The 14,929-nt window shown below is 41.9% G+C and overlaps 1 protein-coding gene across 1 annotated transcript in view; it reads left to right on the plus strand.

The window, feature by feature from the left end:
- The first annotated feature begins 233 nt into the window (after positions 1–233).
- Positions 234–14,929, plus strand: part of LOC143659037 (uncharacterized) — a 50,084-nt gene continuing 35,388 nt past the window's right edge. Inside the window, 1 exon segment of the mRNA XM_077131540.1 lies at positions 234–312. Coding sequence (XP_076987655.1) covers positions 295–312 — 18 coding nt within the window. The 5' untranslated portion in view covers positions 234–294.

Genomic DNA, 14,929 nt, shown 5'->3' on the forward strand with positions numbered 1-14,929 from the left:
GAAAAATGAAAGAGAAAAGTTAAGGAAAATCAGAAAAAAAGAAAAGAAAAGAAAGCAAGGTACCAGCAACACCTGTGAACTGTGGACTAAACCTGCTTCATTACAAAAACAGCGGAGAGAGAGTACCGTGGTGGATTCTGGGAATTGTAGTTGCCCAGGTGCATCCTTGTTGAAGTCACTTCTGCAGAGGAAGGGTGGGGCTGTAGCCATCAGTCTCGCGGCATTCTGGGAATTGTAGTTCCTGCGCTGCCTTGGGTTCACGCACTTCCGCTGCTGGAGAGAGTGGCTGCTGCTATGAGTCCCTTCCCAGAGGTGAGTGAGCCCCGCTCTCTGGGTCCTCTCCAAGCTTTCCTGGCCCGGACATGGGGTCTACGGGTGTCGGGGCCTCGCTCTAGTGAAAGAGAAACTGCAGCCAGCGGTGGGGGGTGGGGGCTTAGCGGTTTTGTGACCTTTGGTGTTTGGGGTGGTTCACGGGTACCGTGTCGGGGGCAGATCCCTGTCTTGCATCGCGGGGTTTCAGGGTCTTCACGGCCTTACTCAACCGTGTCCCACCTCCTGGCTGGAAGTCAGAAGGAGAGACAGAGACAGGACAACAGCAGCGGGGAAGGGAAGGTTTATTAGCAGAGGGACAGCAGGGAGAGTTGACTCGAGAAATCAACTCCAGCCGGCCTTTGGTTCGTGTAGGAGTTGTAAAGGAATTTGGGGGTAGGGGATCGAGCAGGGGAGCTTATCACAAGAATGCAACTGTGAAGGTTGAGTAAGGGAGGTTATCACAAGGACCCAGCTGCTGGAGGGTGAGAAATGTGAGTCTGGAAAGTTCCCAGAGGATTGCGGGAAGGTCTGGAGATGTTCATCCTCGGTGCGGTAGTTTCAGTCCTTGCCCATTTCTCCGGCTCAGCTTTCAAGTATTCTGGTCTGTTTCATTATATGGAACAACATTAGAGGAAATTGGGAAGAGTTAGAGGATGGTGTGGTGGAACACGGTTGTTAGATCTGGCTGCTTCCTGCTGTTAGGGTGCCACGGATGGGGTGGTTTCCTCTACCTTTTCATTGGAGGAGTGGAGATTTAGTTTTAATTGGTTATTTTGCTCACCATTGAGACGCTGATATCCGTGATCTTGGAGAAAGAGAATATGATTAATTTGGATTTGGGTTATAGATTAAATAGTTTTTCTTTTTGCAGAAACTGTATAAAAAGTTTGAAAAGTTATGGTTCTAGAGATAGGAAAAGGAGTATTAATAGGAGAGGAGTTAGGAATAGCAGAAGGATGGTTGTTGAAAATACGTGAGGGAGGTGGTAAGACCCGTATTTCTATTCCTGTGGTTATTCCTAGCGTGGTGAGGAAGGTGATGAGGTGCAGTATTTGCTTTATTTTGAAAGAGAGTGCTGATTTCCTTTTGGAGTGTTTGTGTCTTTGGGGTGTAAATCCAGAGGGAAATGGGGGTAAGGATGGCTGAGTATGCTGATGTTGAAAGAGAGAGATAGAGCCAGCAGTTAAAACGTGAGGAATTTGCTTTTTTTTTTTTTTTGGAAGTTTTTGAGTTAGATTGAGTGTGGATTTGAGGTGCTGGGAGAATAAGAGTTCCAGGACCAATGTGGCAGCATAAAACAAAGGATAAGGATGACGGTGGGGGGGAGATAAAAAGGTAGAGGTGACAGCAATGCTTAAGAAAGTAGATTTATGACGCATATTGAATGAATGAAAGTACAGAATTGAATTTTTCCTGTGGTGAAGTCCTGTAGGTTACCCTGTGAACAGATGTACCACGTGAAAAAGAGGAAGTTGGTGATTTCCTATCTGGATAGTCTAAATAATTTAGATTCCCCCGCAGAAGGTTCCTGCTTTTGATTGTTTTACACTTCCATGACCCTGGCCGATACTTATTTAAACTTGTTTTTACTTGTTTGGTGCCAATTTTAGGCTTAAGTCAGAAGTGCCCTCCTTCCCTGCCTGCAGCCTCAGTTGTTCTGCAGCCCTTTCTTGCACCATCTTGTGTGAAAGCTAAACTTAATTTTCTTACATATCCCCTCTCTTTCTTTTTGAACTTTTTTTAGTTTTCACATTTTATTGTTTCTTCAAATTTGATAAGAGCTTTTTCACACTTTTCATCATAGGGATCTTCCTTTTTAAGGGGGTGTAAAATGTTTTGTCTGTACTGAATAGGTATTTGCTTGGTTACGGCAGCCTCAGTTAGTATCTGAACTAACCCTCAGGCACATGGGATAATGCAGCATGCACATGCTGTGAGTACCCCAGCTAGGATGATTAAAGAAATTAACATGGACAGTGCCACCCCTTTTCATTTCCTAGACTAGTTTTTTTTTTAAAGCATCCCATGAGGGGGTCATCAGTGCTTGAATTTTTCACCAATTTTTTAGATAAGACCCTCAGACCTCAGGCTGTATTATTGGGATAAATGTATAACTATCTCCAACCATAAAGCTAACACCTCCATTTTCAGTTCACATCATGTCTAGGGCCATTCTGTTGTCCCATGTCATTTGGCTAGTATCATCCAACACTTCTGCTCATCCTTCAGCTACATCCTTGGTGTAATTGATCTGATTAATCTAATCCACATTTTTGTTGATGGTGACCCACCAGAATAAGAATGACTTAAATTCTGCAGCTACTTAATTTCTAGCCTTAAATTCATCTGAGATTTCCCTTGGTATCCCTATACTTTATAAATTAACTCAGTCCTCCTCCTTTGCAAATGCCAGAGTGAATGGGATGGTCATTTGGACCAGAGCACAGGTCCTTTTCCCCTTCTTGGGTAAAACTGGTTGGAGGATGCCCTTTCCACAATGCCACCAAAGGCCTATTTGTGGTGTGATTAAACTGGAGAAATTGCCAGTACTATCCTCAGTCACATCCCATTCTTGGGTACATAAGACCATGGTCCCAAGGTCCTGGACCCCTTCTTTCCATCTAGAGAGACAGGCAGAGTGGTTTCCTGAACCAAGGCAAGAAACCTATGTGGCCTTGACTTTTCCACCCCTGACTGAAAGGAAAAGAGAAGGCAGTGTACTACAATTTTCACCAAGAGTAGTATTCTGAAAAAGGAGTACCATGCACTTGAACTCCTTTTCATGTTCCTCCGTACCCATCAGAAAAGGCATGACAAGAACAGTGGGTTGGCCTGTTGTGCACACATAACAGTTGCTCTTGTTTAGACTCTACACTGTATATATGATCCAATCCACCCAGGCATTTGTGTCTCTGCACCCTGTCCCTACCCTTATGGTTTCCTCCAAGTTTACTGTTCTGTCTATTCCATCAACTATTAATGCATCTCTGCTGTTGCCCTCCGCTAGAGGTTTGTCTGTTTTCTTTATGGTTATTACCACTAGGTTATAGTACTTTCACATCTGTGAAATTAACTCCATGTCCACGGTTCATCCTTGAAATTGGTTAGTCCATCATACATCATCCCAGGTGGGGGAAGGAGAGGCTCAACTGTAATACCCCTCTACTGGTTCTGGACACAAGTATTTTTTTTCCCACTCAATTGCCATTGATTTGTTAAGTCTCTGCAGTCTATTAGTTGCCAAACATTAAATATTAGGCCTGGAGGACAGGACCCCCTTCCCCCAGGATGTAACCTACCCCCAGCAAATATTTTTAAAAATTTAATTTAAGAAGAAAGCCCCTCTTACTCCAAACTGCCTCATCCCAGCATCTCCTTTGCCCTCCATCAGTTGTCTTTTTATTTAAAAAAAAAACAAAAACATAACAACATACAAACATGAGCATTCTTACTATGTGATCGTTCCATTCTTGGTATATAATCAATAACTCACAAAATCAATACATAGTTGTATATTCATCACCACGATCATTTCTTAGAACATTTGCATCAGTTCAGAAAAAGAAATAGAAAGAAAAAAGAAAAAACTCATACATACCATCCCCCCTTAACCCTCCCTCTCATTGATTGCTAGTATTTCTATCTACCCAATATATTTAAGCCTTTGTTTCCCCTATTTTTTCCATACGCCTTATCACTTCCTTTCACTGATCACTAGCATTTCAATCTACTAAATTTATTTTAACATTTGTTCCCCCTATTATTTATTTATTTTTAATCCACATGTTTCACTCATCTGCCCATACTGAAGATAAAAGGAGCTCAGACACAAGGTTTTCACAATCACATAGTCACATTGTGAAATCTCTATCATTATACAATCATCTTCAAGAAACATGGCTACTGGAACACAGCTGTATGTTTTCAGGCACTTCCTTCCTGCTTCTCCAATATACTTTAACTAAAAAGGTGATATCTATGTTGTTCTAGTTTGCTAGCTGCCAGAATCCAATATACCAGAAACAGAACAGCTTTTAAAAAGGGAAGTTTAGTTGCAAGTTACAGTTTTTAGGCCATGGAAATGTCCTAATTAAAGCAAGTCTATAGAAATGTCCAATCTAAGACATCCAGGGAAAGATACCTTGGTTCAAGAAGGTGATGAAGTTCACGGTTTCTCTCTTAAGTGACAAAGCACGTGGCAAACACAGTCAGGGTTTCTCTCTCATCTGGAAAGGCATGTGACAAACACAGCATCATATGCTAGGTTTCTCTCCTGGCTTCCTGTTTCATGGAGCTCCATGGGAGGCATTTTCTGTCTTCATCTCCAATTGTCGCTGGCTGGTGGACTCTCTGGTTCTCATGGCTATGTTGTTCTTCTCTGCTGTCTTTGAATCACTCTCATTCTCCTCTTTTATAGGATTCTAGTAAACTAATCAAGACCCCTCTGAATGGGTGGAGACATGTCTACACCTAATCCAGTTTAACAACCACTCTTGATTGAGTCACATCTCCAGGGAGATGATCTAATTACAGTTTCAAATATACAGTACTGAATAGGGATTAGAAAAAACAGCTGCCTTTACAAAATGGGATTAGGATTAAAATATGGCTTTTCTAGGGTACATACATCCTTTCAGACCGGCACATTCCACCCTCTGGACCTCAAAAAAAGACATGTTTTCCCAATATACAAAATACATTAATTCCATCACAATATCAGAAGTCCTTAAACCATTTAGTAGCAATACAAATGAAATACAAAGTTAGAAACAGTACAGACTCCTGTCAAAGTTAGTTACAGGCATGGTCTGTTCTAAGGAAAAAATTATCCTCTGGCTCTGGACCTGTAAAACTCAAACCAGTTATTTACTGCCAACATACAAAGGAGGAAAAGATACATATAACCATTTCCATAGGGAGGAAAGAACCCAGGGGTCACTGGACCCATTCAGTTTTGAAAGCCCACAGGGCAAAGTCCATTAGATTTCAAAGTCTGAGACTCATTTATCTTCAGGGCTTTGAAAAGTGGCAGTCCCACCCTTTCCTAGGGCCTATGCAGCAGATTGCCTCTCTCCAAATGCAACCTTGGGGGATGTTGGGGAGATCACCTTTTTCTCAGTTCTACTCTCTCCAAGCATTGGGGCCACACCCGGGATTTCTGCCATCTCCAGGGCACATGCTCAGCCACTCCATGTGGTGGCAGCCAGGCTTTCCCCAAACCCCAAGGAATGTGCATTATCCTGTCCAAGGGCTGAGGCGGCATGACTTTTCCACTGCAATGAGGTGAAAGGCCCATCCTCTGCCTTTGGGGCAAACTCACTCTGTTCATGGGCTTTGGTGGGTCTGCTCTCCTGGTCCAAGGCTTCTTGACTTTAGATCCTGGCCTCCATGGTTTTTCCTCTGAAGTTATTTTCCCTCCAGTGTGTCCCTTCTCTGTCCCTCTCAGTCCTGACTGACAGTGGTTCTGTTTATACAGATCCCATATCTATACAGTAGCCTTGGATCATGCCCATCAGACATAAGAAGCTTCCACAAATTCTTCCTGGATAACTCCATGTGCAATCCTGGCTTTCTCTAAAATGGCTGACTGGTTCTGCATTTGGCCAAATCCTCATGTAGGCACCACTCTCTGGAGTCTCTCTTCCTGGAAGCCCAGAATTTTCCAGAATATCAGTTTTTGGTTTCTTTGTACCCAAGAGTTCAGTTCTCAGCCTATCTTTTTCCTGTCGCATTTTGCAGTAAGCTGAAAGGAGAAACCAGGCTGTGCTTTCCATATTTAATTTGGAAATCTCTTCTGCTAAATATCCAAGTTAATGGCTTTTAAAATCTGTCTTCCAGCCAAAACCACTAATCAGTTTTGCCAGATTATCTGCTATTTTAAAACAATGATTGCCTTCCTTCCAGTTTGCAATAACATGTGCCCCATTTCTGTCTAGAGCTTCATCACGGGTATCTTTAGAGTCCACATTTCTACCAACAGTTTCTTCAAAGCATTCCAGGCCTTCTCTATCAAGATCCTCACAATTCCTCCAAAGTCTTCCCCTTATCCTCTTAAAAAGCTGTTCCAGCATGTTTGGTATTTGCAAACTGCAGCAACACCCGACTCTCTGGTACCAAGCTGTATTAGTTAGGGTTCTCTAGAGAAACAGAATCAATAGGAAATAGCTGTAAATATGAAATTTATAAAAGTGTCTCACATAACTGTGGGAACATAGAGTCCAAAATCTGTAGGGCACACTGTTAAGTTGACAACTCTGATGGCAGGTCTGGACAAACTCCACAGGAGAGGCTTGCCAGCCAAAGCAGGAAGAGAGCCTGTCTCTTCTGAATCCTCCTTAAGAGGTTTCCAGTGATTAGATTAAGCATCACTCATTAAAGAGGACATTCCCCTTGGCTGATTACACATGGAATCAGCTGTGGATATAGCTAACATGATCATGATTTAATTCTATGAAATGTCCTCAATACAACATACAGGCCAGCACTTGCCCAACCAGAAAAACAGGTTTCACCAGCTGGCCAAGTTGACACATGAACCTGACTGTAACATATGTAATGTGCAAGAATAACCTCCAGGATAATCTCTTGACTCTGTTTGAAATCTCTCAGCCATTGACACTTTATTTTGTCTCATTTCTCTCATCCCCCTTTTGATCTAGATGGTTTGGTCTAGGTGGTTTTCTCATTTTGTTGATGCTGAGTCCCAGCTCATTCTAGGATTTCTGTCCCATGTTGCCAGGAAGGTTTACACCCCTGAGAGTCATGTCCCACTTAGAGAGGGGGAGGGCTGTGAGTTTGCTTGTCATGTAGGCTGAGAGAGAGAGGCCACATCTGAGCAACAAAAGAGGTTCTTTGGGGGTGACTTTTAGGCGTAGTTTTAAGTAGGCTTATCCTATCCTTTGCAGGGATATATGAACAAAGCCCAAGGGTGAGGGCTCAGCCTATTGCTTTGGTTGTCCTGACTGCTTGTGAGAATATCAAGAATTCTCCACATGGGGAAGTTGAATTTTCCCCCTTTCTTGCCATTCCCCTAAGGGGACTTTGAAATACTTTTTTATTCACTGTTCAAATCACTCTGGGATTTATTGGGGCATCACTCTGGCCAAACCTACAGCATCTCATGCCCTGCTCAAGGTTCCGTGTACTTACGTTGTTCAATTAAACTGTCCATATAAGTTATATTAGGAAATGCACTAGTCAAATTGTAAATTTTGTACCAAATAAACATTTTTTGCTTTAGTCTTACACATAAATTTAAGTTTTAAAATAAAACAATCACCATCTATTTTCAACACCCTGCAATATTGACATTCCTTTGTTCTTCCTCTTGCAAAAACATTTTTTAATTTGTCCATTTAGTCACTATCATTGTACACTCTAGGCATTCCTAGATTATACCATCTCAGTCTTTATCATTTATTTTTCTTTCATCAGCTGCCATTTTGCAGTTGCTTCTCATTATTCAGCCTCCATTCTCTAGCAAATGCATTCTTGTGTAAACTCCCCTTATTTATTATTCACCTTCTGGTATTTATAACCCTGTCTACCTAAGGCAGCATTGAAATTTTAAACTTTACCAGTGGAAAGTTGCCAACTCCAAACTTAGCCCCCTATTTCTGAAAACTAGCCAATAGGGACTTGCTAACCCTTGCACCCCAACTTTGACCCTAAGCCTTAAAAACCTTTTCTCCACCTGCCACCTCAGGGCAACTGTCTTTCTCTTTCTCTTGAAACACTGCCTGGGTGGCTCTGTTTTTCCCTGAAATAAGGCCTTTGCTTAAACCCTTTTGTTCCACCTCCCTCCTGGTGACTTTGCTGAGTTTGCTTTTCATCAAACTACAGTTTGGGGCTTTAAACTTCAGTTACATCCATTACTAATTTGACAGAGCTTATTTTGTCCCAAATTTGAAACTTTATGACTGGTGTAATTTTTCTCATTTTTAAATTGGGCCCCAGATCCTTTATCTGTCTTACTTGGGTAAGACTTTTCTTTGGCCAGGGTCACTATTAACTATGTTAGATTAAAGTTCCAGAATCCAAACCCCAAATCCAAAAAAACAAAACAAAACAAAACATGTTTACCCTCCCAACTATTGTCTTTTAATGTGATTTTAAAGCATCCAAAGTTGGAATTATTTCCCAGGAATTGGACTGTATTGTTGGGTGTTTATCATCTGGCTTAGGTGTTGGTCCTTTCACTTGGGTAGTGAATCCAGCCTTTCTCTGCCATCTGGATGGCCATTTCAGTTGTCAACATCTTTTCCAGGCTGATTGAAGTTTGGACTCTTTCCACAATTTAGTGCAGACCCAACTGTCAGGTTGGGGTTGATGGGCAGAAAATTCAAGAGGTGGGGTCTCTGCCAGTAAGCCAAGGTGTCTTAGGGACAACAGAGTAGAGGACAAAGCCAATATATAATTCTTAAGGAAGAGGTCCTTTGCAAAGTCAGCTGCTGGCATGGTCTGTCCTAAGGAAGGATGCTCCTCTGGCTCTGGACCTGCCAAGCTCAGAACAAGTCATTTGCTACCAACATACAAAGGCCATAGGATATATATTCCTATCTATATGTGTAGAAATTGGAAGGAACACAGAGTCACCAGACCCAAGCAGCCTCAAAAAACTGGCAGGGCAAACTCCACTGGACTTCAAAGCCTAAAAGTCATTTATCTCCGGGGCCCCAGAAAGTGGCAGTTCCACCCTTTCCAAGACCTACACAGTGGCCCACCTCTCTCTGAATGCAACCCTAGGAAACCCTGGGTAGACCACATCCCTCTTGGCTCCACCCTCTCCAAGCATTGGGCCATACCTGGTCCCTCCTCCACCTTTGGGGCACAGGCTCAACCCCTCTATATGGAGGCAGCCAGACTCCTCCCAGTCCCCAAGGAATGTGCTCAACCCTCTTGTCAAGGCCTGGGGTCTCACCACTCCCCCACCATGACCTGAAAGACCCAACCTCTGTCCTTGGGGCAAACCCACCCTCTCCAAGTACCTGGGTGGGTCTGCTCTCCCAGCCCCAAGGCCTCTTGACTTCAGACCCCAGCCTCCATAGTTTTGTCTCCAAAGCTCCCTTATACCCCTGAAACTGTGAGGGAGCTACCGAGAATTTGAATTCCTATGAGGAGACTTTCAATGCCTCCCTTCCCTGCCCCTCCCAGCCCCGATTGGCAGTGACTTTTTTTTTATACAGGTGCTGCAACACTCTCACTGCCCCTTCATGCAGCAGTTTCAGGTCATCTTTAAATTCAGGCATTTCCTTCTAAATGACCAGGTTTCCCACAGTGATAACACCCTGCTGAGTCTTGTGTCCCCCTCGCCCCTTTATCCCCTTTGGCCAGGACTGTTTCTCTGTTTCACCTCTGCCTGTCTCCTCCTTGTTCTATCTCTAATCCTTCCTTGTCCATGTGGTCGACTGTGCTCAACATGATTTTAATTTGTTGTTTCTGTTTTCCTTTTCCCTTTTCACAACCTATTATAACCAGTGGCATGGGAGGGGAAGCCATCCAGCTAGGTGACTTGGTTTTTGTACTTAGCAGGCAGCCTAGGAAACACCCAGCCAATGTTCGCACTTGGCCTCTTGGCCAAGCTTGTCCCTGGCCCATCCTGGCACTGGTACCCACCCCCAGTGTAGTCCTGGGAGCCCCAGGGTTGGACCATGCTTGGAGGAGGGGTTTGGGGCTTAGAGGAAGGAGCCAGGAGGGTGCTGAGCCCATGCTCTCAGAACTGACTGACCCATATTCAATTACTGTTCACATGAAACCCTTCTCCATTTTGGCCTTCAAAATTCTCATTTGAATATTTGCTATTACCACCAAGATCGTATACCTGTGGTGGCTCTACTGGGGCCTATGTCCTAGGTATCAAGTCTTATCACAGCGGTGCTCATTGCAGCATAGCACCCATGGGGTTGTGGGATCCAGGCAGCAGTGGCCCACCCTGTTCCCATCCTTCTTGGCATGTGTCCTGACTGCTGACCACAGCTGGGTATGTGCCCAACACTCCTGTGCAATCCATTTTTTACAGCCCTGACACTGAACAGTTTTGAACAACTCTCTCTCACCTGCTTCCCACCTCCCTCTTATACAGCTCCTCAAAGCAGACAAATAAGAAACAAATCCCACACCTGTGCCAAAGAAGGAACAGATGATTCTGCATTTAAAATAAAATGTGGAAGCAAAGAAACAAGCCTGATTGGGTCTTAAGGGCCACCATCATCAGTAAAGTAGAATACAGCAAAACATCATGATTAAAATACACTCTGAGACTTTCTTAATAATTTTTCTAGTGGTTTATCCTTCCACATATTTATTTTGGATAATTTTCTGAATGTTAGCCCAAGACCCCTGTTACATACTAGGGCCACAGGACTATCAGGGTTCATCCCTGATATTTCCTTATTTGATCCATCAACTTTAGCAGGTAAGCAGAGTGAGTTTTGTTTAAGTTTATTCCTCAACATACAAACAAAAACAAAAATGTAATACCTGACAAGATTTTGCTGTAAAAGATGCATCTTTAGTTTAACTAAGAATTCTTTGTATCTCTTTAATCATCCAACCTCTCCTTGGCTCAGCTACTTGTCTAGATTAAATTAGAATGCAGGCATCTTTTCTGCCACTTCATATAATGCCAACATTATTGCTCAGAAGTAGTTGGCAGGTCTTGTTAGGAGACACCATAACCCTTCTAGGAGTCCAATTCCTGCATTGACACTTTCATCGAGACTGAACTCCTACAGGAAAATGCTCCCACATCAAGTTAGTTTTATTCACCCATTTGCTTCACTCTTCTTAGTAGCAGGTCTGCAATTTCTGCATTTGGCAAGTGGACTTAATATAGGGAAATCCAGACTCTGCATAAAGTGGTCACATACCACTTTGAAGTAGTTCTATTGAACCAGAGACAAAACTAGAAAATTACCAGAATACAAGTAACTCTGGGTAGCTTCTTCAAGTCCCCTTATAAAGACAAAAAATTACTGGATAGTTTAAGCTGTCTTTTCCATGAGAAACCTCAAAGGCTTTATTTAAGTTCTGAGATCTGGGTACAGCCAATTTTATCCCCTGTATGGTGAGGCTTTAAAAGTCTTGCACAAAACCAATCCTCATATGCCCCATATTTTGGCTAGAGGGAATCGGGTGCCACACTTTCTTTTGTCCAAATGTACATTTTTGTTTCCCTTGGTCTGCCAGTGTTCCAACATTCTCCCTATGGACTATGCAGGGGAATGTTCCCCAGGGTGGGGTTGATTTTATAGGTTCCCCCTCCCTTTATCTCCATCTGACTGACTGCTTCTACCCATTCTTAGTCTTGCCTAATATCCTTTGTTTCCACACCATCTTGCTTCTTTCAACTCTAACCCTTTCCCTTGTGGGAGAAATGAACCACAGATTGGAACTCCACACTTGGTTACTGCCAGACTCATCAGAATTCATCCTGACCACCAAGGTAATATTTAATATTTCTTGCCTTGATCTATGCACAGAGTGATCTGGTCACTGTGAGGCAGATTTACCCCCTTCTTCATAATCAGTAGATTTAAGCATCTGGTTTTGGGTCCTTCTGACTACTGGAGGTGGGCCTCCAGGGGTGGAGTCTGAGACCACTCAATCAGCAGGGCATGCCTTCCCTTCATCCTCCCCTGGGGTCCTCCTCCAAAGCCTTGGATCCTGGACAAGCCCCCAGATTGTTAGAAAGAATACCATACTTGAAAGAGAATAAGCACTGATCCAATTGTGGAGAAGAAAAGAATTCATTCACGATCTTGCAAGAATGGGCATTTACCCAAAAAATGGTGGTCAGTGCACCAAACAATAGAATGCCACAGGTATTTATATCCTAAGCTTAGCATGCAGGCCCCTCCCCTGTTTCTCCATTGATTGGTTACTTTAGAAGTTACTGTCTATCTGGATAGTCTAACTAATTCAAATTTCCTGTGGAAAGTTCCCCTTTGATTATGTTTTACATTTCCATGACCCTGACCGCTATTCATTTAAACTTGTGTCTACTGGTTTGGTGCCAATTCTATGTTAGAGGCACTTTCTTTCCTTGCTTGCAGCCTGAGTTGTTCTGCAGCCCTTTCTTGTGCCATCTTGTCTGAAAGCTAAACTTTATTTTCTTACAGTTTGGAATAAAATTATATTATTTTAGGGTTTGATTTTGAGAAAGCAAAATGTCAAAAGTCATTAGGCTTGAAATGATATTTGGTTCCTTAACTAATGCTGAGGAAAAACAGCCTTTTTAAAAGTGAGATGATATGTAAAAAGTGATGTAATATTTCATCATATGTATATTACCACAGTTTGTTAATCCACTCATCTGTTGATGGATATTTGAGCTGTTTCCATCTCTTGGCAATCAAGAATAATGTTAGTATAAACATTGGTGTACAGCAGCTCAGAAACAAATAGAAATCTTGGTGAAATGTACTTCATCATCTAGAGAAATGCTGTTAAGGAATTTCTTGCTTACAGAATGTAATTTCACATTTAAAGATTTGGTTTTATACAAAGAACCAGAGGCAGGATATTGCCATTTCTGTTCCAATTCATCTATGTTTCTTTTTCATCCTTTTTAATGATGGAATGGCATTTAGTAAGAAAATTTTCATGATTTCCTTTCTTAGAAGACTTCATTGAAAACATGTTGTAGTTACTTTCATCATTGGTTTAATATGTGCTAAATAAATAATTTTAAAAGCCTTATTGAATCCATGTTACTTTTAACCTCAGAAAGCATCACTTATAAGACAATATTTAAGTAGAAGTTAAGTATTATAAATCATTTCGATGAATTATGATACTATCTACATTTAAAATAAAGGGTCCTTTTGAGTATTTAACCTGGAGAAAAGAAAAACATTGGTGTGCAAATGTCCGTTTGTGTCCCTGCTTCAGTTCCTCCAAATCTATACCTAGTTAATGGAATTGCTGGATTGTAAGGCAATTCTATACTTAGTTTCTTGAAGAACCACCAAACTTCCCCTCAAAGTTGTTGCACCACTCAGCATTCCCACCAACAGTGAATAAGTGTGCCTCTTTCTCTACATCTAGTCTGGCATTTGTGGTGTTCTGTTTTCTGTGTTTGTTTGTTTGTTTATGGTTAGTCTAGTAGGTATAATATGATATCTCATTGTGGTTTTGGTTGGCATTTCCCTAATAGCAAGTGAAGTTGAGCTTCTTTTCACATGTGTTTTTCTTTTATTATGAACAACAAACAAACATACAAACATTCTTGACATGCAAACATTCTTGTCAGTGGCTTACAATATCATCACATAGTTGTGTATTCATTGCCATGTTCATTTTTTTTAACATTTGCACCTTTCCAGCAAAAGAAAGAAAAAAGAAAAAAACTCATACATGCCATACCCCTTATCCCTCCCTCTCATTAACTACTACTATTTCAGTCTACTCAATTTATTTTAACCTTTGTTCCCTCTGTTATTTGTTTATTTATTACCAATATTTTTTATTCATCTGTCCATACCATAATGAAAGGAGCATCAGACACAAGGTTTTCACAATCACACAGTCACATTGCAAAAGCTATATCATTATACAATCATCTTCAAGAAACATGGCTACTGGAACACAGCTCTACAGTTTCAGGTACTTCCCTCTAGCCCCTCTAATACACTGTCAACTAAAAAGGGGATAGCTATATAATGCATAAGAATAACCTCCAGGATGGCCTTTTGATTCTGTTTGAAATCTCTCAGCCAAATGACACTTCATTTTGTTTTATATCTCTCCTCCTGCTTTTGATTGAGAGGGTTTTCTCAATGCCTTGATGTCAAGTCCCAACTCATTCTAGGATTTCTGTCTCATGTTGCCAGGGAGGTTTACACCCCTGGGAATCAGGTCCCATGTAGAGTGAGGGAGGGCAGTGAGTTCATTTGCTGTGTTAGCTAAGAGAGAGGCCACATATGAGCAACAAAAGAGATTCTCTGGGGGTGACTCTTGGGCTTAGCTTTAAGTAGGCTTAGCCTACTTAATGGGATAAGTTCATGTGTTTTTGAACTATTTGTAAATGTGTCTTTTGCCCATTTTTAAATTGAGTAGTGTTCTAGTTTGCTAGCTGCCAGAATGCAATATGTCAGAAGTGGAATGGCTTTTAACAAGGGGAATTTAATAAGTTGCTAGTTTAAAGTTCTATGGCTAAGAAAATGTCCCAATTAAAACAAGTCTATAGAAATGTCCAATCAAAAAAGATATGGACATATCCATATCTTTTGGATATGTCCATCCTCTTCTCCAAGCACCATTTATTAAAGAGGCTGCTCTGTCCCAGTTAAGTTGGTTTCACTGCCTTATCAAAGATCAATTGTCCATAGGTGAGAGGGTCTAGTTCTGAATGTTCAGTTCAATTCCATTGGTCAGTATACCTATCTATATGCCAGAATACCATGCTGAGTTTGCAGAATGGCATGCAGAATACCATGCATCCATCCAGGGAAAGATACCTTGGTTCAAGAAGGCTGATGAAGTTCAGGGTTTTTCTCTCCAGTGAGAAGGCACATGGTGAACACAATCAGGGATTCTCTCTCAGCTGGAAGGGCACATGGAGAGCACGGCATCATCTGCTAGCTTTCTCTCCTGGCTTCCAGTTTCATGAAGCTCC

Source organism: Tamandua tetradactyla, chromosome 16 (assembly GCF_023851605.1).
Source record: "Tamandua tetradactyla isolate mTamTet1 chromosome 16, mTamTet1.pri, whole genome shotgun sequence".
Taxonomy (NCBI): Eukaryota; Metazoa; Chordata; class Mammalia; order Pilosa; family Myrmecophagidae; genus Tamandua; species Tamandua tetradactyla.